The sequence below is a fragment of the Haliotis cracherodii genome, unplaced genomic scaffold (assembly GCF_022045235.1).
Source record: "Haliotis cracherodii isolate W230 unplaced genomic scaffold, xgHalCrac1.p SCAF_18, whole genome shotgun sequence".
Classification (NCBI taxonomy): Eukaryota; Metazoa; Mollusca; class Gastropoda; order Lepetellida; family Haliotidae; genus Haliotis; species Haliotis cracherodii.
In genome coordinates, this window is record NW_027266273.1 from 17,630,234 (window position 1) to 17,653,138 (window position 22,905).

At 42.4% G+C, this 22,905-nt stretch overlaps 2 protein-coding genes across 2 annotated transcripts; both read right to left on the reverse strand.

The window, feature by feature from the left end:
• Positions 1-365: 365 nt before the first annotated feature.
• LOC139465833 (deoxyribonuclease-1-like) lies at positions 366-15,075 on the reverse strand. Its single transcript, XM_071247768.1, has 10 exons — positions 15,030-15,075; positions 9,661-9,773; positions 7,540-7,628; positions 6,189-6,275; positions 5,005-5,117; positions 4,183-4,295; positions 2,568-2,722; positions 1,538-1,634; positions 1,336-1,387; positions 366-793 (listed from the first exon to the last, which is right to left on the reverse strand). Exons 1-10 carry the CDS (start codon positions 15,073-15,075, stop codon positions 366-368), a joined length of 1,293 nt encoding a protein of 430 aa, XP_071103869.1.
• Positions 15,076-18,786: 3,711 nt separating this feature from the next.
• On the reverse strand, positions 18,787-22,402 carry LOC139465829 (uncharacterized). Its single transcript, XM_071247764.1, has 6 exons — positions 22,227-22,402; positions 21,911-22,021; positions 21,507-21,578; positions 21,030-21,200; positions 20,254-20,318; positions 18,787-19,722 (listed from the first exon to the last, which is right to left on the reverse strand). The coding sequence occupies exons 1-6, from the start codon at positions 22,327-22,329 to the stop codon at positions 18,787-18,789; spliced, it is 1,458 nt and encodes a 485-aa protein (XP_071103865.1). The 5' UTR covers positions 22,330-22,402.
• Between the last annotated feature and the right edge of the window lie 503 nt (positions 22,403-22,905).

The window sequence follows — 22,905 nt, forward strand, 5'->3', positions numbered from 1 at the left end:
GTTACTTAAATTTCAGGTTAATTCCTTACGCCCATTAAGGAGAAGTGTGCGGAACGATGGTCGGTCGGTAAACTCGTCACGTCGTAGGCTAACTGGTGAGCTATAGATATGGAATTAATGAGTGAGTATGGTTTTACGCCGCTTTTAGCAATATTCCAGCAATATCACGTCGGGAGACACCAGAGATGGGCTTCACAAATTGTACACATGTGGGGAATCGAACCCGGGTCTTCTGCGTGACGAGGGAACGCTTTAACCACTAGGCTACCCGACCGCCCCTGGAATTAATGAGAACAAGGAGTGACAGACAACATATACAGACACACAGTGTTAAGTACTGAAGAAACACGCTCACTACTGTCGGATCAACTTCTACGATTTGTGACCTTCACGTGACATGTCAAAGGAGCTCTTAAACGGCACGTGATTGTGACGTCATAGGACTTCTTGGATTCCACAGTGCATAGCCCGTACACATACGGCGGCTTGTCAAACATCCCAGAGTCCATGTATGCCTTGGCCATTCCGATAGACTCGGTAAACAGCACCTCGGGAAATAATTTCTGGAATTTCTGCAAACTGGTCACCACGTCTGACTCATGCTCCTTCACAGCAATCACTTCCAGCAATGTCTTCCTGTCGCCATCTCGTTTGCGTTCAATCGTGAAACCAGCACCTTTGGCTTTCTTGGTTCGGTACAAAGCTCGAACATGGCTGACACTTGAGATGTTCTGCATCTGTGCGATGTTGAAGGACAGCTCCGTATTTAGCATCTTTTGCAGTTTCGTATTTTCTATGTGAGAAAGTGTTAAACTCGTTATTCAAATGCAGAGTTAGGAAAGTGGCATGTTATTGTTTTAGCACAATCTTGGTCAAACCAATGGATGTTACGTTCTTGTCGATAGTAAACCTAGGGCGTGTATGATTTAAGGTCGCCTTTAGCAATACCCCGTCTTTTCACGGCCGGGGGCACCAAGAAAGGGTGTGTTTGTTTGGTTTAACGCCGCACTCGTAAATATTCAAGCTAATCGAGTCTGAACCAGACAATCCAGTGATTGATATCATGAGCATCTATCTACGCAATTGGAATATGATGACATGCATCATCCAAGTCAGCGAGCCTGGCCACCCGATCCTGTTAGTCGTCTCTTACGACAAGAATAGTCGTCTTTTACGACAAGAGTGGGTTACTGAAGACGTATTCTACCCCGGATCTTCACGGGTCGAATCGAACCTTGTATTCGGCTTGGATAGCCAAGACTTTAACCACTGTACTACCTCATCGTTCCAAATACGTCTCGAGTGCATGGAATTATGAAATAAAAAGAAACTCACTTTTCCCCGCAATGGAAAGTTCAATGGGATAGTGGTCGCTGACATCTTCGGCCTGAAACAATGACAAAGTACATAACGTTTTAAAAAACACAACGTAACACCTACTTTCGAACAAGTTTGGTAAAAATGTTGACAGTTAATCATCGAAACAAGCGAGCCTGTTTGATACTACATAAACTATAAGCCGGAGGGAAACACTCACCTCTTCCTGGGAGAGACTGAACTCCGTGTCAAAGCGGAACACCTTGCAGCTGCCTGGAACTATGTTGGTCTTCAGCTGGTGCCCGGTCACGACAAACCTGAAGTACCAGTGACAAGGCGTGACAAGGTGTGACATATATACTTCATTGTGATATAGGGCTATCATATATCCCAACATTTGATCAGCAACCCATGCTTGCCGTAAAAGGCGACTATGCTTGTCGTAAGAGGCGACTAACGGGATTGGGTGGTCAGGCTCGCTGACTTGGTTGATGCATGTCATCGTATCCCAATTGCGTGGATCGATGCTCATGATATTTATCACTTGATTGTCTGGTCCAGGCGCGAATATTTATACAGACCGCTGGCATATAGCTTGAATATTGCTGAATGCGGCGTTAAACAACCAACCAACCCAACATTTGATTTGATATGGGGATACGATATATCCCTACATTTGATGGCGATATGAGATTTATGACATTAATGTATCTCTTCACTTGATCGATGAAATCGGGGTACCATACCCCTCTACCTACACATACATAGTGCCATATCTCGACGTCCAGTATGGTAACGTGTAACACATTTTGAGTGGAGACATACAGTCTGAAAGTTTAAAAATATTTTGTCACGTATGTGAATTTATAAAGGTATTTGAAAGTTTCGTCTCTTCAGTTAGTAATAAGGCAATGTTTATTATATATTTTCTTGAACACAGATAACCATAACTAACATTACAGATGCTGTGAATTTGAAATGTAGAATCCGTGTATCCAAATGTATGTTTGTAAAAGTAGATTTCAGAATTACCCTTTGGCAGTTGTAAAATAAATATACTGCCGGACAAAAGAAAGTATACACCTTTTTTTTATTGTGGCTAAAATGACATGCTTATTCGATGATGATGATGATGATGATGATGATGATTTTATGGTCAAATCCAATTGTATGTTTTCTTCTGGCCGGCAGTTAATATTTAAAGATATTGTATCACGTCCTTGGTGATTTTTCAATGTCAAGAATCGAACCTGTCGTAGCTGCAGTCGGTGCTGCTGACGGTGGTGTCTGCGTTGTCCTTGATGAGCCAGGTGAAACGACGATCACTCCTCAGGGATATCCTCTCCCAGTCTGAGCCGGACACGAAGTCGCCGTCAGCGTTGAAGTCGCCTGCGATGATGATGTTCTGTCGGTGAGGAAATAATCATACAAGCCAAATTTCATCACTTATTGTTTTTCAAACTTTCATTTGAGATGCACCATAGGTAATCTTATCACTCTGATTGTATACAGTCAGTCAGTTCTCACTAAATGCATGACGTAGGTTGTATGGAGGAATCGCAGTGTAAACCTAGAATACTACCTGTTACGTTTTGAAACAACGCGTGGACGAAACATTTTACACCTGTCAATTGCTTACGGAAAGTTTGGTTTCACGCAGCTTTTAGCATCATTCCAGCTATATGACGGATGCCGGTAAGTAATCGACCCTGGACAAGATAATCCAGTGATTGATATTATGAGCAGCGACCTATGCCGTCGGCGTACATCTTCCCGAGGCAAGAGAGTTAACTGACAATAAAAGTCAAGTTTCCACCCTTGCCGAACTAGGCTGGTATTATGGAGTTACATTATGGCTGGACTAACGAGTGTATGCGTAGTCCAGTCAAAATCGCGCACCGAAATCGAAATTCGGTTCGTAAACTGTCGTGTAGATTTCGATCGATTGCAGGATTTGCAAAGCATGTGCACCGCCAACTCGTTGTCAGCAGATACTTTCCAAATCTTTTTTATGTTTTAAATCAAGGTGCTCACGTGATTTGATGCATTTCGCGATGTAAGACCCGTTTTATCACAACATAGATCTTGATTATCGATCAGATCGTCCTGAATGGGCGACACCATTTTGTGATACGAGAGGTTGAATCTGATTGGCCCATAGGAGAGGCTTAGAAGGGACATAACTGGTAATAGCTACTGGTGGCGCTACGATCGAGCCCAGTAATTCCAGCCTTGTTCGGCAAGGGTGGAAACTGGACTTTAAAGTCAGTTAACTCTCTTGCCTCGGGAAAATGTCGGCGTACGATGATATGCATCAACCAATTCATCGTGGCTGATCACTCCATCCATTTGATCGCCTCTTAAGACCAGCATTGTATTGGTGAATATATATTCTAACCCGGAATCCCCAAGAGGTTCTAGAATGTTAAGATTGGCGAATCCAAAACTGGGCTTCAGACACGGCATCGTGTGGGAATGGCATCTGATTCTTCAGGGAGTCAGGCTACCCCACTTGTTTGTTTGTTTGTTTGTTGTTTAACGCCGCACTCCAATATTCCAGCTATATGACGGTGGTCTGCAAATAATCGAGTCTAGACCAGACAATCCAGTGATTGGCATCATGAGCATCGATCCACCAAATTGGGACACGATGACATGCATCAACCAAGTCAGCGAGCCTTGACCACCCGATTCCGTTAGTCGCCTCTAACGACAAGCATAGTCGCCTTTGACGGCAAGCATGGGTTGCATGGGTCACGGGTGATCACCCCACCGGTCCAGCTGATGCCATGTGTATCATTACGGAAATGTTCACTTCCAAAGTTGGGCAAGCTTCGTATAGGTCTGCTGCCTAGTTCAACTCACCTCGATGCCCCAGTGTTTCTTGGTTGCTTCCCACACGTGCACGAGGGCGTTGATCTCAGCTACAGCTTTGCTGGGCGACGTGTGGATGGCGATAATAGCAAAATCGTCAATTTCTACAACAAACATTTGCAGTGAGTGAGTATGGTTTCACACATAGTAATCATATCGGGAATCGAACACGGGTCTTCGGCGTGACGAGTGAACGCTTTAACCACTAGGCTACCCGACCGCCCCCCATATATTTGCAGGCTGAGAAAAAGTTCTGCAGTATTTTTTGTTGGCTGTTATATTATTTCTATATACTACTAAATGACAACACATTTGAAACGCACAGTTGTTCAACAATCCACATAATGAAATACACATGATATGCAAGGCTGACGGTGGTTGAAAGTAAACTTGTAATACATTGTTCTAGATATTCACCATATGTTTACACTTTCTTATATCACGAAAATCGATTTGTGTATAATAACGAAGAGAATGGTTGTGTCATCTGATACATTTGTTTGTTTGTTTGTTAGTCGTTTAACGCCACACTCAGCAATATTCCAGCTATGTGACGGCGGTCTGTAAATAATCGAGTCTGGACCAGATAATCCAGTGATTAATATCTTGAGCATCGATCCACACAATTGGAATACGATGACATGCATCAGCCAAGTCGAGGAGCTTGATCCAACGATCCCTTTAGTCGCCTCTTACGACAAGCATAGTCGCCTTTTTGGGCAAGCACGGGTTGCTGAAGGCCTATTCTACCCCGGATCTTCTCGGGTTGTCAACAGTTTATCTACCAGCAACTGCATTACCGAACCAACGTACCCAAGTTTGGACACGTGAACCTGACGGCGTACGGTTCTCTCTCGAAGGAGTCCGTGCCGTCATCGACGCCGTCCTCGTACTGGTAGCTGCCCACGATCTGGACTCGACTGGGTCTAAAGACAGAAAGTATAAGTCATGATTTCGGACTAAGTACTAATAGTGATGATTTTTTTAAAAACAACTAAAGAAAGCGTTTTAATCTTGTTATGAAACTGAATGTGTTCCAATGGTATGTCATATGACATTTCTGTCAAAAGCAGAGTCGATTATACGGTTTCGACTACATCGTGAGCATGTGTTATGTATCACTATCAAATAGTGATGACACCAGGTGTTCGCGAAAAGGTGACCGTGTCCGGCCCCTCCGGTGACACCCGTCACAAACACATACAAAGGCGAATCAATTGTTCACCTGAAAGACACTGGAAGTCAAACTAGGGAATTGCATCGGACATAATTGTCTTCACTCATGTATGAAATTTTGAAATGGCATCCGCATGTCTACCAGTTTTGCTGAGGCCTCGAATATTGTAACCTTGAACAAAAGTTGTGAAAAGTAAACACCAAAATTGATTGTTGGAAAGTTAAAATCATCCCTCTTGTCATACAGTATCCGGAGAATATAATAAGTCAAAGTCTGATTTGAATAAAAGTGCCTCTGAAAACCTCGAAGTCCGTTTTCACGCGTTGTAGTCAAGCCTCTAGAGTTGAAGTTTTAATCCAAGACTTGCTAGATATGATTCAAATGAACAATTAAATTAAATTTCAGAATGGTTCTATAAAACGTCCTCAAAAAGGACCCTTAAAATGCCTTGTCATTTTCGTCTTTCAACCTTGCATTATTCGCTTAGTGCATCTTCCCGAGGCAAGGGCGCTGACTGACTATAAAAGCCGAGTTTCTACCCTTGCCGAACTAGGCTGGAATTCCGCGGTTACATTTTGGCTGGACTAACGAGTCTATGCGTAGTCCAATCAAAATCGCGTTCGTTAACAACATAATTTCGGTTGACTGAAGAATTTGCAACGCATGTGCACCGACGTGTGGGCATCGACAGATATTTTGCAAATATTTTCATGTTTCTAATCAAGGTGCTCAAGTAAATTTGTCCACTTCGCGAGGTAAGACCCGTTTTATCACATAGAGATCTTTATTATCGATCAGTTAGTAGGTGAGAGGGACTCACCTGTAGAGGAACGCGTACTGTTCCTTCGAGACGGTCCTTCCTAGCCTCTCGCTCACATCGGCCACGAAAGGGTCATCGGGGTCGACTCTGCAACACAGCATTCAGTGTGTCAGTTTCAGTCAAACACTTCAGAACTATTTGATTTAAGAAGTGCATTTGTGATCCTAGAGAGTTGTCATGTCGACGACACGATCCTTATAAAAATAATACGCTGACACTAGTCCATTCCATAATGTTCAGTCACTATACAAAGATAATAGGCTTCTTCATCAAACTGGCGTTTGTTGTTTCGTCTTACAGAAAGGCACATATATTTGACAATTTACTTCCCTCAAGAAGTGGTGAAAGTGATATCAATACGATATCCTGGCTAAGTATTGTGAACATTCAATGATAACTACATTCATAAACGTTTATGGGGGCACAGTAGAGATTCAGTACTCAATTCCTGCCTATTTAGAGCATGATATGGAAAAAAACGTTTGTAACATCTGCTTCATTGAAAGATGCTGCTGAATATTTACACGCTCAGCTTCGTCTTCAACTTTCATTCCAATTAACAGTAGATCAAACTGCTTCAAACAAACGTTGGTGTGCTTCATGACACGTTTCATCAGTTGAGAAGGAGGCGGCGACTCGGAGTTCACTACGATTAATCAGGGGAGCTTACAGCAAGGAAACAGTATACGACCTTACCTCTTCACTGTAGACTGTTGATGGCGTTAGGCCATGTACAGTATAGAAGCGTACTTGTTCAACATGGTGAGTGTAAGATCACGTTACAGGACGTAAAGAGATCTACTTGTTCATCATGAGTTACTGTTAGTTCATGTAACAGGACGTCTAGAGGCCTACTTGTCCAGCATGATTTACTGTTAGTTCATGTTACAGGACGTCTAGAGACCTACTTGTTCATCATGAGTTACTGTTAGTTCATGTTACAGGACGCCTAGAGGCCTACTTGTCCAGGATCTTTACTATTAGTTCATGTTACAGGACGTCTAGTGGCCTACTTGTTCAGCTTGAGTTACTGTTAGTTCATGTTACAGGACGCCTAGAGGCCTACTTGTCCAGGATCTTTACTGTTAGTTCATGTTACAGGACGCCTAGATGCCTACTTGTCCAGCATATTTACTGTTAGTTCATGTTACAGGACGCCTAGAGGCCTACTTGTTCAGCATGATTTACTGTTAGTTCATGCTACAGGACACCTACAGGCCTACTTGTCCAGGATATTTACTGTTAGTTCATGTTACAGGACGTCTAGAGGCCTACTTGTTCAGCATGATTTACTGTTAGTTCTAGAGGCCTACTTGTTCAGCATGATTTACTGTTAGTTCTAGAGGCCTACTTGTTCAACATGGTGAGAAGGTTGTCCAGCGCTGTCTTCCCCTTGTCTCGGATCTCCTGGAGCAACACCAGGTCATATCTGTGCACCACCTGCAGCAAGAGGAGACCCTTAGTTCATCCTTCTACATGAACAACCGAGTCCCAATGCATAGGTCTTTTGCGAAGACACAAGTACTCTCTGTGTGACACATGCTACTGACAACGCAAACACTTGGGGTGGTATAGTCACTCAGGGGAGGTACAAACACTTGGGATGGTATAGTCACACAGGGGCGGTACAAACACTCAGGGTGGTATAGTCACACAGGGGCGGTACAAAAACTCAGGGTGGTATAGTCACTCAGGGGCGGTACAAACACTCGGGGTGGTATAGTCACTCAGGGCGGTACAAACACTCAGGGTGGTATAGTCACACAGGGGCGGTACAAACACTCGGGGTGGTATAGTCACTCAGGGCGGTACAAACACTCGGGATGGTATAGTCTCTCGGGGCGGTTCAAACACTCGGGATGGCATAGTCTCTCGGAGCGGTACAAACACTCGGGATGGTATAGTCTCTCGGGACGGTTCAAACACTCGGGATGGTATAGTCTCTCGGGGCGGTACAAACACTCGGGGTGGTATAGTCACTCAGGGCCGTACAAAAACTCAGGGTGGTATAGTCACACAGGGGCGGTACAAAAACTCGGGGTGGTATAGTCACACAGGGGCGGTACAAACACTCAGGGTTGTATAGTCACCCAGGGCGGTACAAAAACTCAGGGTGGTATAGTCACACAGGGACGGTACAAACACTCAGGGTGGTATATTCACTCAGGGGCGGTACAAACACTCAGGGCGGTACAAACACTCGGGGTGGTATAGTCACACAGGGGCGGTACAAACACTCAGGGTGGTATAGTCACTCAGGGGCGGTACAAACACTGGGGGTGGTATAGTCACTCAGGGGCGGTACAAACACTCAGGGTGGTATAGTCACTCAGGGCGGTACAAAAACTCGGGGTGGTATAGTCACACAGGGACGGTACAAACACTCAGGGTGGTATATTCACTCAGGGGCGGTACAAACACTCGGGATGGTATAGTCACTCAGGGGCGGTACAAACACTCGGGGTGGTATAGTCACACAGGGGCGGTACAAACACTCAGGGTGGTATAGTCACACAGGGGCGGTACAAACACTCAGGGTGGTATAGTCACACAGGGGCGGTACAAACATTCAGGGTGGTATATTCACTCAGGGGCGGTACAAACACTCGGGGTGGTATAGTCACACAGGGGCGGTACAAAAACTCAGGGTGGTATAGTCACACAGGGGCGGTACAAACACTCAGGGTGGTATAGTCACTCAGGGCGGTACAAAAACTCAGGGTGGTATAGTCACTCAGGGCGGTAGAAAAACTCGGGGTGGTATAGTCACACAGGGGCGGTATAAACACTCGGGGTGGTATAGTCCTTCGGGGCGTTACACACATTAAAGATGGTATAGTCACTCGGATGGTATAGTCACCGAGTGTGGGTACCGCCACACACACTCGGGATGGTATAGTTACTCAGGGCGGTACAAACACTCGGGGAGGTATAGTCAATCGGGGTGGTATAGTCCATCGGGGCGGTATACAAACTCGGGATGGTATAGTTACTCAGGGCGGTACAATCACTTGGGGTGGTATAGTCAGTCGGGGACGATACAAGCCAGCCGGGAAAGAAAGGTGACTTGTTGACTGCTGAGCCCCAATCGCCCTCCTCCAGGCTTTCTTCTGGCTATGCCCATCCAGCTCCCCCCCCTTCCGTGAATACAGTGTGGATCAATAAACAGGTTAGCTGCATTGAAAGAACACATAAAATAGTCGCATCCACCTGCATAACAACAGAATGTGCGACACGCTAGAAAAAACATCGCGTCGCAGTCAATAGAACCTGCTGGTAACAACAGAAATATGGGGTGGTTCCCCTTGCGCCTGTATAGGCACAATAGCCGCAGAAGACGCTGAAACACCCTGGGTGACCTATTTTCGTTGATTGTGTATTGTTTTCAGGTCCGTGGTTCGAATCCCATCGCGTGAATCGGAAATGTTACGGAATCTACATCATTGTTATATGAAACAGTCGATGAACTTACCTTCGAAATAATACTGGTGACATTTTTGTTTTTCATCTTCTTCCTCCCAAACACCTGTATGTTGAATGCCGCCACCCGCAGGGGAGGGGCAGCGAGCGCGGGGATGGAGTCATCTGGGAGGCAAACAAAACGTGATATGAATGTTAATCGATACGACAGGGGATAGGAGTAGGGTAAATGTTTTATTACATATATGTGGTCTGTAAGAGGAACGAGTATTGTCGCTGACATGTATTACACATTTACTGAAACTCCTAAAATTATCGATCTCGAAATTCAGGGCAAATTCCAACAATTATTTAAATTTGAGTGCTAATGTAATTCAAAATATCCAAAATAGCCCACACGCTCAGCAGTACTTAAATATATATAGTGAGTGCATTAGACTAAACGTGCTGTGTTTTCAATGTAGAGGTAGGTTACCTGTAGATTTAACCCCGCTAAATTGAATTTGGAAACGAACGCGCAGTGTGAGGTTTCAAATGTTAAATTTAGCGCGGTTAAATCTACAGGTAATCTAGCTCTACATTGAAAACACAGTACGTTTATCTCCATTCTACCATGACTAAATAATATATAAAACGCGAACTCTTTGGTCTTAGCAAATATAATGAGTGAATCGACATGGGTTGAGTCCAGTGTTTTGAGTGGGTTATCGATCTGAATTACGGAATCACTAAACAAATTATGGCCTGTATATACTCAAGCAGTGTGTTTACACCGTAATACTTCACTCGAACATATGACAGGCATTGAAAGCATATAAGCACGGCCCCCTGGTAAGCTAACATGAGGTGGGCATCCGTAAAGAAAGCAGAGCAAGCTTTGCAAGGCTTTCGCTCGACATCGCGCGTCACCATTATGACGTCATATCGGTCATTGTGACGCAAAAGATATGACGTAACAGTCGTATATAGAAAAGCGCCAAAATTCTAAGCTCTCTGTTGTCTCCAAAACGTAAATACATTCCCTTTGTAGATTTCTGTGGTGTTTTCTGCATGAAATGTATTGCCACACATCCTTTGAATATTTCAGTAACCGCATCTGTGCATTTTGCAACCTGTTATTTTAGATATAATTATTCAAATATGCCTACCGACAATGACTGAAAATAGTACTATTCTATGAATATTAGCTTCCGCGGTGATGCGGCTGTCAAACCAGATGTTTCAATCAGAGGGGGTTTATTGTGATTTAATAGCCTCTGATTGACCAATCAGAATCGGGTAAATTTCAAATTCATGGTAGAATTAGTTAGTGAGTATGATTTTACGCCGCCATTAGAAATATTCCAACAATATCTCGACGAGGACACGAGAAAGGGGATTTACACATTGTACCCATGTAGAGAGTCGAATCTAGGCCTTCGGGTAATGAGAGAACGCTTTTACTACAAAGCTACCCTACTACCCTCTTTTCATAGAGAAAAGATAGGTTTAAACAAGACAATCACTAACAGTAGGTCTCATGTATTTTCCGCTGTTGAATTCACTCATTTGTATAAATGGTATTTCTTGTTTATTGTTTAACGCCTCACGCAATATTCCAGCTATTTAACGGAGGGCTGTAAACAATCGAGTCTGAACCAGACAAACCAAGGGTTGATATTATGAGCAACGTCACGCGCCGTGATGCTGTGACACCTATTCAATTCTAACCCAGAGACCCCACGTTGTCTGTCTCACAGAGGTAACCCAGCAGCGTTAACGTTGCAAGGGTTGTTGCATTATCCAACCAAAGGCTTAATCCCCTTTCCCTTGTCCGTGCACTGGTAACCACGGTGATAAACACATAACACAACCGATGTCACCTGTCCTCCGTCAGAACACAGCGGACATTGATCCCACCAGCAACCACCATACAGATAAATGAGAGACGTCCCGTCGACCGTCAACCTTGCACATGGTCTGTCACACAGTCCCTGCACCATATTAGTTCCCTCCCGCCCAGCCCTATCTGTAATGCTATAGCTCTACATGAGTGAGTGAGTGAGTTGGGTTATGCGCCGCTTTTAACAGTATTCAAGTTATATCGCGGCGTGTCAGCTTAATGTGGGAGGAAAGCTCGAAGTTACCCAGACATTTACCACTTCGGTGAAACCCACGAGCACGGGTGTGGTGCTGACAAACCGAGAAACATAATCGGGACGAACCGGGATTCGAACCCACAATCATAGGTTTCTGGCGTGTCCAAGGGACGCAACTCTGCACAGCGAATCGCGGCGCCTTAGACGACTGGGCCACCCGTGCCCCTAGCTCTACATGAAGCAAGTCTTGAGTTCCACTGGTTACATTTAAATCTCTCATCTCACCGGGGTTACTATTTAATTTAAATTCAGCTGCTTGTTTCTATCAAAATTATATAATTTCAGATACTAAGCGTTAGTGTACTTTGCATGTGGAATCTGAAATCGTCTTGTTCACGAATAATGAAATAACCGGACGGCTGCAGACGGCTACAGAGGAGAAGATAGAGGCGAGGGTTCGAGGTGTGGGTGATGGTTTGGGAGTGAGGATCGGGCCGGGGTAGATTGGGCCGGACCGGGGAGACGTTCGTCGTTGTACAAAGAGCTGATTGTACATTTTTCAATTTCTGACAACTGAATAATATTTGTGTCGATGAATGGTTTCTTTTGAGTTGACGATAGGCATGACGAGGTTCCGTCAAACATAGAACATCGAAGGTAAAATGAATAGCCGGGGATAAGCAGTAGTCACAGGTTCAGGCTAAAATATAATCCTTTGTACCCGTTTTAAACCCCGCGCCACATTTATTGGTCCATGACTGCCGGGAAGCTTACAGGTCTTCGCGCTTGCCTCGCTTTGCGTTTTACTGTGTGAAAGTTTAAAATTCTAGTGGTATTTACCGCGATTTCAAAGTGCATTGCGTTTTACTGAGGGTTAGTTATAAACCTCTTCGCATTGCCTCTATTTTAAAGTGCATTACTTAAGCTGGTTTTGTTCCCTGATCCTTCCATGTATTTAGTTATTAATAAAACAGAGTTTGTTCTTACTTTGTTATCACGCTGCATGGGATTAACCGTTACTGTGTGTATAAACGCGCTTACAGTAGTTAGTGACTGATACTAAAGTACTCACGGAAATGAAAAAAAAACCTGTTCTCAAATTAAAAATCGACACAAAGTGTTACGTAACTGTAAATACGAAATAACAAAACAACTCGAAAAGTACTAGTCTGGATTTGCTAGTTTGATCTCAGTGAACAATACAAAATGTACTTTACAGGAGGTAATTTGTCGGCACTTTCAACATTCAAAAATAAAATAACATCCAAATTGACATAGCAGAAACAGACTATAGGCATTATGCACCTGTTCTCACCTGTCGTCAAGGTGTCATAGGTCACCTTGATCTACTTACACCTGGTTATGCCCTGTTTCACAATAGTCTGTTTTATTCACATTTTTACACACTTTTACGTGTAAAAAGGCATAAAAACATTTGATACGCTGTATTTGTGCCACGGCCCAATTAGTACTAATTTAGTTGTTTGAATATTTACATATTTTGTATATTAACTGCATTTATTTAAGATCTGAGGTCGAAAAAACAGGTTTTTTCCATTTCCGTGAGTACTTTAATGCATATTTTTGTTGATGCTATTATGATAATATTTTTAAATATTCACAGTGGAATAATTAATGTTTGGAAATATTGGAGGATGGGTCTGTACAATCTAGTAACATTAATTGCAACATAATGCGAGTCACAAATACCGAATATCAAATACAGTTTCCACTGTGGGAAGACAAAATGTCTCTGAAAATTTGCAAAATCTTATCACACGCCCAAACATCTCATTGCTTTTAGACCAGGGGGGATTATCTCTCACAGGTTAGTCCTTGCCTCACTTAGTAATACAACTTCTAAATGCCTCTCAAAAAAGGTATTGAGCTGTCATTGAGTACTATAACTCAGGATGAATGTGTATCTATGATCATGTGAATTGTATTCGCTATATCCAAATGTACGAAAGCTCACTAACATGTAAGTAAACTCAGTTCACTGAAATTTAAGTACGTAATTGAGACAATCGCAATGACCAGTTAACAAGAAATCACTAAGATAATAATTGATAGTGGGAAAGCCAAAAACATTATTGCAAAATGGCATTGCACTTGTGTGAATGTCGAATATATTCCCAACGGTCGGTGTGGCCGTAGCCTTGTATACCAGTGTTTTAAGTACCGAGTGAAACGAACTCGGTGACACCATGCACTGGAAATGTTGTTTTGTTTCATGTCAAACAACTTTCATCGCTTCTGATGATGTTATCACCACCCAGAACTATTAGCCGTTCTGGAGCCAGGGGCAACCAGATGCTGTCAGGTGGGCGCCTGTTTTTGTAGTATGTGTTGTTGGAGAATCGTTTGTTCAAATGGTTATTCATATTCATATTCATATTCATATTCATATTCATATTCATATTCCCCCCTCCCCCGGCCGTGTCTGCCCCTTTCACATAGATACAAGTGTACAGTTTTATATGACAGTGAATGCATTTCCAGAAGTACGTACTACATTCTAATTGGACAATATAAGCAACAAATATGATCTCGTTTGACTGGACATGAATAAATTGACTTTACCCGATTGACCGGTTGACCTTTATCTTATCTATGTATAATGAAGCTGATACTTAATATGGACAGATATCATGTCGCTTGGAGCGTCAATCAGCAATCCTTAATTACAAATGATGGACAACGTCACAAAGGACGGACAGGTCAAGCTGGACACTGAATTATCTAATATTACATTTATTGCGTGACGTCAGTGCGCCAACTGTGCTTCACGATCAGGTTTCAACGATTTAACTTCTAACTTTATATTTCTTAATGCTTATTAAGTATTATTCCGTGTGTATATTTTGTAAACGTCTACATGTAAAAGTAGTTTATGACAGTAGTTTTATATGATCTGATAGTTCATTCGTGACCAACTTGTGTTATTCCCGGACAAGTCTTCTTGCAGGTTACGGATGGGGCGAGCGGTGACGAATGCTGATAGATCGATCTGTGGAAGTGTACAGCTAATAAAAGATTGACCCTTGCTGTCTGTTATTGTTTTCTAATCGCCACTCATTACTGCTTTACCTTTTCTAAACAATAGATGGTGGCAAACTGACGAGACCCGGATCACGTTTCATAAATGACGATACAGTTTCACAAGATGTCCATTTTCAATAATAGACGTCGATAGAACATCAACAACATTGCCGATAGGACATACGTACATACGTGGAATCACAGGTGCGGAAACGTCCCGTCAACATTATTATCTCAAGGAAACAATTGTCCATAATGGTGCCTATGTGACGACATTATTGAAACACTGTCTGGAACTAACCTTCCAACGCCGCTAGTCTTTTTGTCCCTCGTCTTGAGGTAGCCATGATGTATCCACTGATAGTATGGACGACAAGCGATTGGTTCTGGGGAATATTTCGATTATAAAAAGGGAAGCCCTATTCACACGAGGTGACTTTTCCCCGGGGGGAGGGAGTCAGGTACAAAGGACATATTCATAAGGGTCGCGGGACAACTGGTTTCACCTGTTTTTTATCTCGAGGGGGCGCATAAGGACACGTGGGTCATATATCATATGATTCTGGACGTCGACTTTGTCAAGTGATAAATTATTGCTGTGCTTGAAGAAATAACTGTATTTACACTGTTAATAACAGGGCAAGGCTTTATCGTGTTAATGTCTCTGAACATGGTGTATGAAGTTAGCATTTGTTACACAGGGATTAGTACTGCCAATTATACTGGTTTTCAAGGATATATATATATATATATATATATATATATATATATATATATATATATATATATATATATATATATATATATATATATATGGGGTTGGGTGAATAGAAATTCTGTAATAAGCTTGTTTGTATATGTGTTTTTCTTTCCAACAACCGTGAACTTCCGTCATGCTGCGCTGAGACAGAAACAGTCCGATCATTCTCAGTTCAAGCCTGAAAAGTTTCTCAGCGCCAGTACCTGGATTCCCCATCTCTAATCAAACTCTGCCCCTCACTGCAGATAATCCAAGCGTACCGAATATCGCGGTTCAGCGCACAGTGCGAGGTCAGGCAGGAAACGCTTCATATTGGTGAAGCTTATGAAACAGCTGGGATCGCGAGTGTTTGGTAATAACATATCATGGTGTGGAGTGCAGGAGGGGTGACGCTTTTAATTTGATGAGTCTTCGGCAGGGAATATGTCCCATCCGCTGGTATGATAGTATAAAATGAGGTGCTTGATAATTTCGGCGATTTGGAAGACATTGGTAGTTTGGAATTCGTATCCTCATATCTCATGTTTTTTGTAGACCATTGTGGAATGTAAATACGTAACATTATATGTAATTGTTCTGTACAACCCCCCCCCCCCTCTCTCTCTCTCTCTCTCTCTCTCTCTCTCTCTCTCTCTCTCTCTCTGCATTGACGTATAAGTTCATTAAACAACATAATACCCCGACTCTTGGCTAGGATATTCAAGCAATTAATATGTCACATATAATCCTCTCTCTCCTTGGAGAATCCATGAAGGCTGACATAAAAGTCATAACAACGGGTAACATTTCTGTGTAATAAATAATAAATTCCTTAAATATACAGTGTATACACCACAACATGGTCTTGGTGAGACTGCGCGAGAAGTTGCTTTTAGTAACATAAGAAAAATGATAGTTTAATATTGAGTCACACAACAGACCGTTATGGTGTACACACTATAGTATATACCAGTATTACTTAGGTGTGCTTGGTACGTACATGGTTAATGAATTCAGTACACTCAGTTGTCTGAGCTGAGAGGGCACGGGTGGCCCAGTCGTCTAAGGCGCCGCGTTTCGCAGTGCTGAGTTGCGTCCCTTGGGTACGCCAGAACCTATGATTGTGGGTTCGAATCCTGGTTCGCCCCGATTACGTTTCTATGTTTGTCAGAACCATATCCGTGCACATGGTTTTCACCGAAGTGGTAAACATCTGATACCTGCATCACTTCGGACTGCCACTCCTCGATATGACTGGAATACTGTTCAAACCGGTGTTAAACCCAACTCACTCACTCACTAAGCTGTGATATTTTAGCATATGTATATTATAAGAAGATGGTTCGAATGTTTCCCTTTTTTACATCACCGTTTGAATTAATTGATATGTTATTTTCATGTTTTAATTGGTCTTTTATAACCCAAATTGTGTGGCCCATGTTCATCATTGTAGAATGTATATAAGTAAAAATATATGTAATTATTTGTACAACCTTTGAGACCAGAATATATACGTTAACACACAAAGTGAAAATCAATTCTTAAATAAAACACCGAACGGAGGATAAACCAATCGGGGCTACGCTCCTCGTGGTTTATTCTCATTGCTATGTTTTATTGAACGATAATCAACACACATTCGTCGTTTATTTCTTAAATATAGTAATGTTTGAATTTGGCGCTACCGTGATTATAAGGACGACCAGCACACCAGTCCGCACTGGAACCCATTTCCTTCCATTGTGACACTATCAGGTACATTAAATCATTAAGAAGGTAAGAATAATTATATCTTTAAAAAGGATTAACATAAATATGCACTGCTTCTTACAATAACATTACATGTGGCATGATAAAACATATTTTCGTGGAAGACTTAAATGATAATATGTCCATTATATATTGTTTATTATTTAACGCCGCACTCAGAAATATTCCAGCTATAAATAAGTGAGTCTGGAAAAGACAATCCAGTGATTGACATCCTGAGCATCGATCGGTCCACGCAATTGGGATAGGATGACCTGTATTAACCAAGTCAGCGAGCCTGACCACCCGATCCCGTTAGTCGCCTCTTACCACAAGCATTGTGGCCTTTTACGGCAAGTATATATATTAACACAGACTGTTCGGTTGAATTCGGAATCCTCGGGAAACTGATAATTTGCTAGTGGTTTGTGATTATGAACGACGATAGATCACTAACATATTTCCCGAAAAAAATCAGTGACCGTTTGTCGTCGATGGTAGCCATGATCAATCCAACGCCGGGAAGTTGCCATGTTGAGACCATATTGTTTTTAAAAAAAGTTGTTGAGTAGGTTATCTTTTGATATATGTTTAGGACAAAAACGTCTGAATAAATAACTAGGTATACATAAGACTTAAGAAAATTAAACACAGATGAACGAATAAAGCGCAAAAATGTGCATCCGCGAGCTTGAGCTGTCACTGTGTGGCCGGGCCATTTCCAACATTCACGGCCGAGTCTTCTTTGCGTTTACGGAAGTGGACGAGAATTGCCGATTGCATCAGCGCGTGACGAGATGACGTCACTGATACGCGCCTTCAGGTGAATTCAATAAGCCGTTTCTCTACGGTAGAGGCCGCCCCTCACACAACTTAGTGAGTGAGTATGGTTTTACGCCGCTTTTAGCAATATTCCAGCAATATCACGGCGGTGGACACCAGAAACGGGCTTCTCACATTGTACCCATGTCGGGATTCGAACCCGGGTCTTCGACGCGAAGAGCGGACGCTTTAACAACTAGGCAACCCGACCGCCCCCTCACACAACTAAGGCATCTTACGTGTTTAATTTTGAAGGCATTTTATTTAAGACATTGAACATGATACCTTGTACATTGTTCATTTTACACGGTACGTTTGACATGGTACATGATTCCTTACACATGGTATATTTGACATTGTACATGATACATTGTACATGATTTATTTTACATGGTACATTTGACATGGTACATGATTCATTTTACATGGTACATTTGACATGGTACATGATTCATTTTACGTATACATGGTGCATTTTACATGGGAGATGATACATTGTACATGGTCCATTTTACATGGTACATTTGACATGGTACATGGTTCATTTTACATGGTACATTTGACATTGTACATGATTCATTTTACATGGTACATTTGACATGGTACATATGACATGGTTCATGATGCATTTTCGTGGCACATTATATAGTTTACATGAAAATGGGATATTATATATAGTGACATCGAATTGCCGTAGCGCATAAATCATACCACGTGGTACAGGAAATGTCATTCTGCATTAAAGGTCTCATTCATAGCTGATCTGATCTAGACGGTCCATCTCATTGCAAATTTCCGACAGTGATTTCGGGTTGTTTCTCCCAATTGTTAAAATATAGTTTGCTACATTCGTTGCGGTTTTCTGAGATAGATCACACTCTATATCTGTCAGTTCCTTTGTGAACAACCTGACACATGAATCTTCCACCACCTGGTTATGACGGATGGGGACTCCAGGTGCTATCTCACGTGACATGCTCCGAAGCATCGGTAGCAGTTTCCGCAGTGCCTCTGACTGATGCTTTCCATGATGTATGACGCTATTCAAAAGTTCCTGAACAATGGGCCGGTCGCGCTCATCTACCTGCTTCAATTGCTCCAGCAGGTGCTTCAGCATCATCTCCCTACCCTCTGTCTCTCGGTTGACGTGTCTAGATGGAACCATTCCTGGAGTCCAGCATCCGTCAGCGGCGTCCCGTGTTGGTGTGCCATCTCCACCTGTCTTGAAGTCCATATTCTCATGTGCAGTCGTGCATTCCTTGACCTGATTCCCGAGTCGGATGTCCTTTGTATCCGGATGCTTGCTGCTCGCGTATTGTGCAGATGCGCAACCTCCGGTGCCACCATTCAGATGGCTTCCACCTGTGTCAAATGGGATTTGAACAGGCATTCCTGCATGGTCAGTATTGTCAACATCGACGCGAATTGTAGCAAGCTCATTGACACGGACTTGGTAAGGAATACTGCAAGCATCTGAAGATTTATCGGGACTTTCCCCGTGAAGAACAGGCTTGGAACATGATGCATTCTCTCCTTCTGGTGACACAATTACCCAGTCACCTTCCACCAGGTCGTCTGTATTCCCACATTCGGTTTCTACATCACACCTGTCTACTGAAAGACGTTTGGACTGAAGATTCAAACCAGGCCTGCGAAGCTCTACACAAGGCATACATTCTTCAAGCTGAAATGAAATAATATGCTAAAAAGTATATGGGAACAATCATCATTAAGTGTTAAACACTGAGTAGTGTATTGCAAGGATAGCTTAGAAAAGTATTATACTATTCAACTATATAATAAATATTTTATTTAGTTTCTGTTTCTTTCCCACTAAATTGCAAACGTCGAGATTTGACGACTCGTGTTCAGGTTCAGGAGGATGTCCCACTTAATCATCCTCAATGCCTCGATGTGTACATGTATTGTCATTCAGGATTAGTAGCTGCAGAATTTACTGTTTGTTTGTTTGTTTGTTGTTTACGCCACACTCAGCAATATTCCAGCGAAATGACGACGGTCTGTAAATAATCGATGTAGGGTGTGGATTTGGCGGATTTGTAATATGCATTATATGTAAGCATATTATTACATTATCATTATACTTAGCTTGACAACGTATCGAAATCACAGGTAACTGATTATGTATATCATGAGGCTGAGACACTGATTCACTCGTTGCTCGTTTTTGTGTGAATAGTCTGTACGTACTTACCTGAGTTTCGTCACTTGTTCGAAACAATATTCCCATAGTATTGTACAGGACGGATAAGAAGGATGCTGAAACAAGCACCACATGCCTATGGTGATGTAGCAAAGTTGGAAGAACTTGCATGACATAAACACATACAAGGCGTATGTACATGAAGAACGAGTGTTTACAGGATGAATAAAAAAACCAGAATAAAACTGCCCATCACATAATCTATTACAAATTCAATGCGTTAATTTTATCGATTGGCATAAAATTGCCAATCACATTCATTTAACATTTGATCCCAATATTATCCGGTTTGAAATGATATAAAAAATGTTCTTATCATTACATCCTGAAATTAGAACTATCAACAGAACACCCAATGTCGTGCCACAAGGTACCTAGATCAATCTACTGAACAGACATCTTGCCGAGGCAAGAGCGTTAACTAACTGTAAAAGGCCAGTTTCCACCCTTGCCGAACTAGGCTGGAATTCCTGGGCTCGATTGTAGCGCCACCATCGACTATTACAAGTTATGTCCCTTCTATATCCCTCCTATGGACCAATAAGATTCCTACTCTCACATACGATCTGATCGATAATCAAGATCAATATTGTTATAAAACGTGTCTTACTTCGCGAAATGCATCAAATCACGTGAGCACCTTGATCAAAAACTTGAAGAGATTTGGAAAATATCTGTTGACGCCGAGTTGACATGCTTTGCAAATTCTGCAATCGTCCGAAATCGGCCTCTGGAAGATGTTGAACAGACAACTGGGATTCACTTACGTTTGCTGTTGTCGAGATGATGGTCGTCATTGCCAGACTCTGCAGCAGCGTCTCGTGTGTGTTGTTGGTCCTGATGTTCGACCATCACGTGTTTTTCACTTGCGCTGTCAAGTCGGACTCGTGATTTCCTTTCTGTCAGTGATGTGTCTTTAATACAATCATCACGGGTTCCTGGACAATAAGACAGCAGTGATAATAGCAAAGGATGCGTTTGAGAACACACTGCACACGTACTTCACAGGGAACATCCATATATACGATAGGGGGCGATGGGTTAGCCTAGCGATTAAAGCGTTTGCTAGTCACGCCGAAGACCCGGGTTCGATTCCCCACATGGGCACAATGTGTGAAGCCCATTTCTGGTGTCCCCCGCCGGGATATTGCTGGAATATTGCTAAATGCGGCGTAAAACCATACTCACTCACTCACTCATATATACGATAGGGAAATGACACTGTGCACTTATCTATCACTTACCCAGCCTTGACTTGAGGGCAATGTTGTCTTCCTGTGACCCAATTCCATTAAAGTGAAAGTAGACGTGATTATCTGAAATTAAGAATGTCAGTGTTACACATCGGGATTGATACATAGTCATGGCATGGCCTAACGGGAGTACAGCTGTGTGGCGTTAGGCAACAAACGCACACTTACTTTTATACGCAAATGGTGTAAATAGCGGGTGCTACTAATGGAGCAGGACATGCTTACCCTTTTCGCAAGCATCTGATTTGCGGTGATGCATTCATATAATATTCACTGCCATTTGCCTTTTACGCCTAATGGAATCTGTTTCGATGGATAACAGAGACAGGTTGATCTCTGGCATTGACGTTAATTATATATTTAAGTATTACAATGTCTCAAGTACCAGTACTTACACGTGTTGCCCATCCCACCATGGATTACTCCACCCGTGTTGGCAGTTTCGACTGAGCCTCCTTGGACACCATGGATGGAGGTTTCTGGGACCCCCGATTTCCGACCTGATTCTACAACATCATATATTGAATCCATGATTAGAACTTATAGCTTGTCTCTGTTTCTACTTTCACTTCGAAAACATTGTAATATCTCCACGATCAATTCAAATGTACATGTAAATATGCACAAAATTAGAGGATGTATGCCATCTATTAAAGTAAAAACATAATCTGCTGTCGTAACTTTAGGTACATAATGTGTTTAAGTACTAACCATCTGGTAAGCCTCTTGAAGACACAGACCTCTCCACATCTTCGGACCTTGGGTGCAGCTCTACAACCTTATTGTATTCCATGTTTGTGCCCGTCTTCTCCATCCTTGCCTCGGGTACACTCCTGTAAAGTCTCCTTTTTCTGGTTTCTGAGGCCCTGTGTCCTCAGAGTCCTCAGAGCATGTATGGAAGCCAGTGTGCAGACAACAGATTAATAAACAAACAAACACTGTCCTTATTTATTAATGATCAATTTCTAACTACCCTTTGTTGGCATTGAAAATAGATACTCTGTATATGCAGATGCAGTGCTGATATCACTGCATACACTCGTGATCCACCTGTAACCTTTATGTAGTCTAAACACAGTACGTTATTTTGAAACGCATAAGCGATATGCACATGTCATTTGTCAGTGATATACAGATATATAGAGGTGTGAGCAGGGTATTATTTCACTTGATATTGATATTGTTGCTTATTAAGTATTTTGACAAACAACTAATAAAACGAAGTCGGCTTCCTTGTTGGAACGTTTTGTATAGTCTATTGATAAAGGTGTACGGGAAATCCCGAGTGAAATCAGCAAAGTAGGTTTAAAGATAGATCCTCTGCCGTGTACATAACCACGAACTGTCACCTGGATCAATCAATTGAGAGTCTTTTTTGGAGCATGATTCA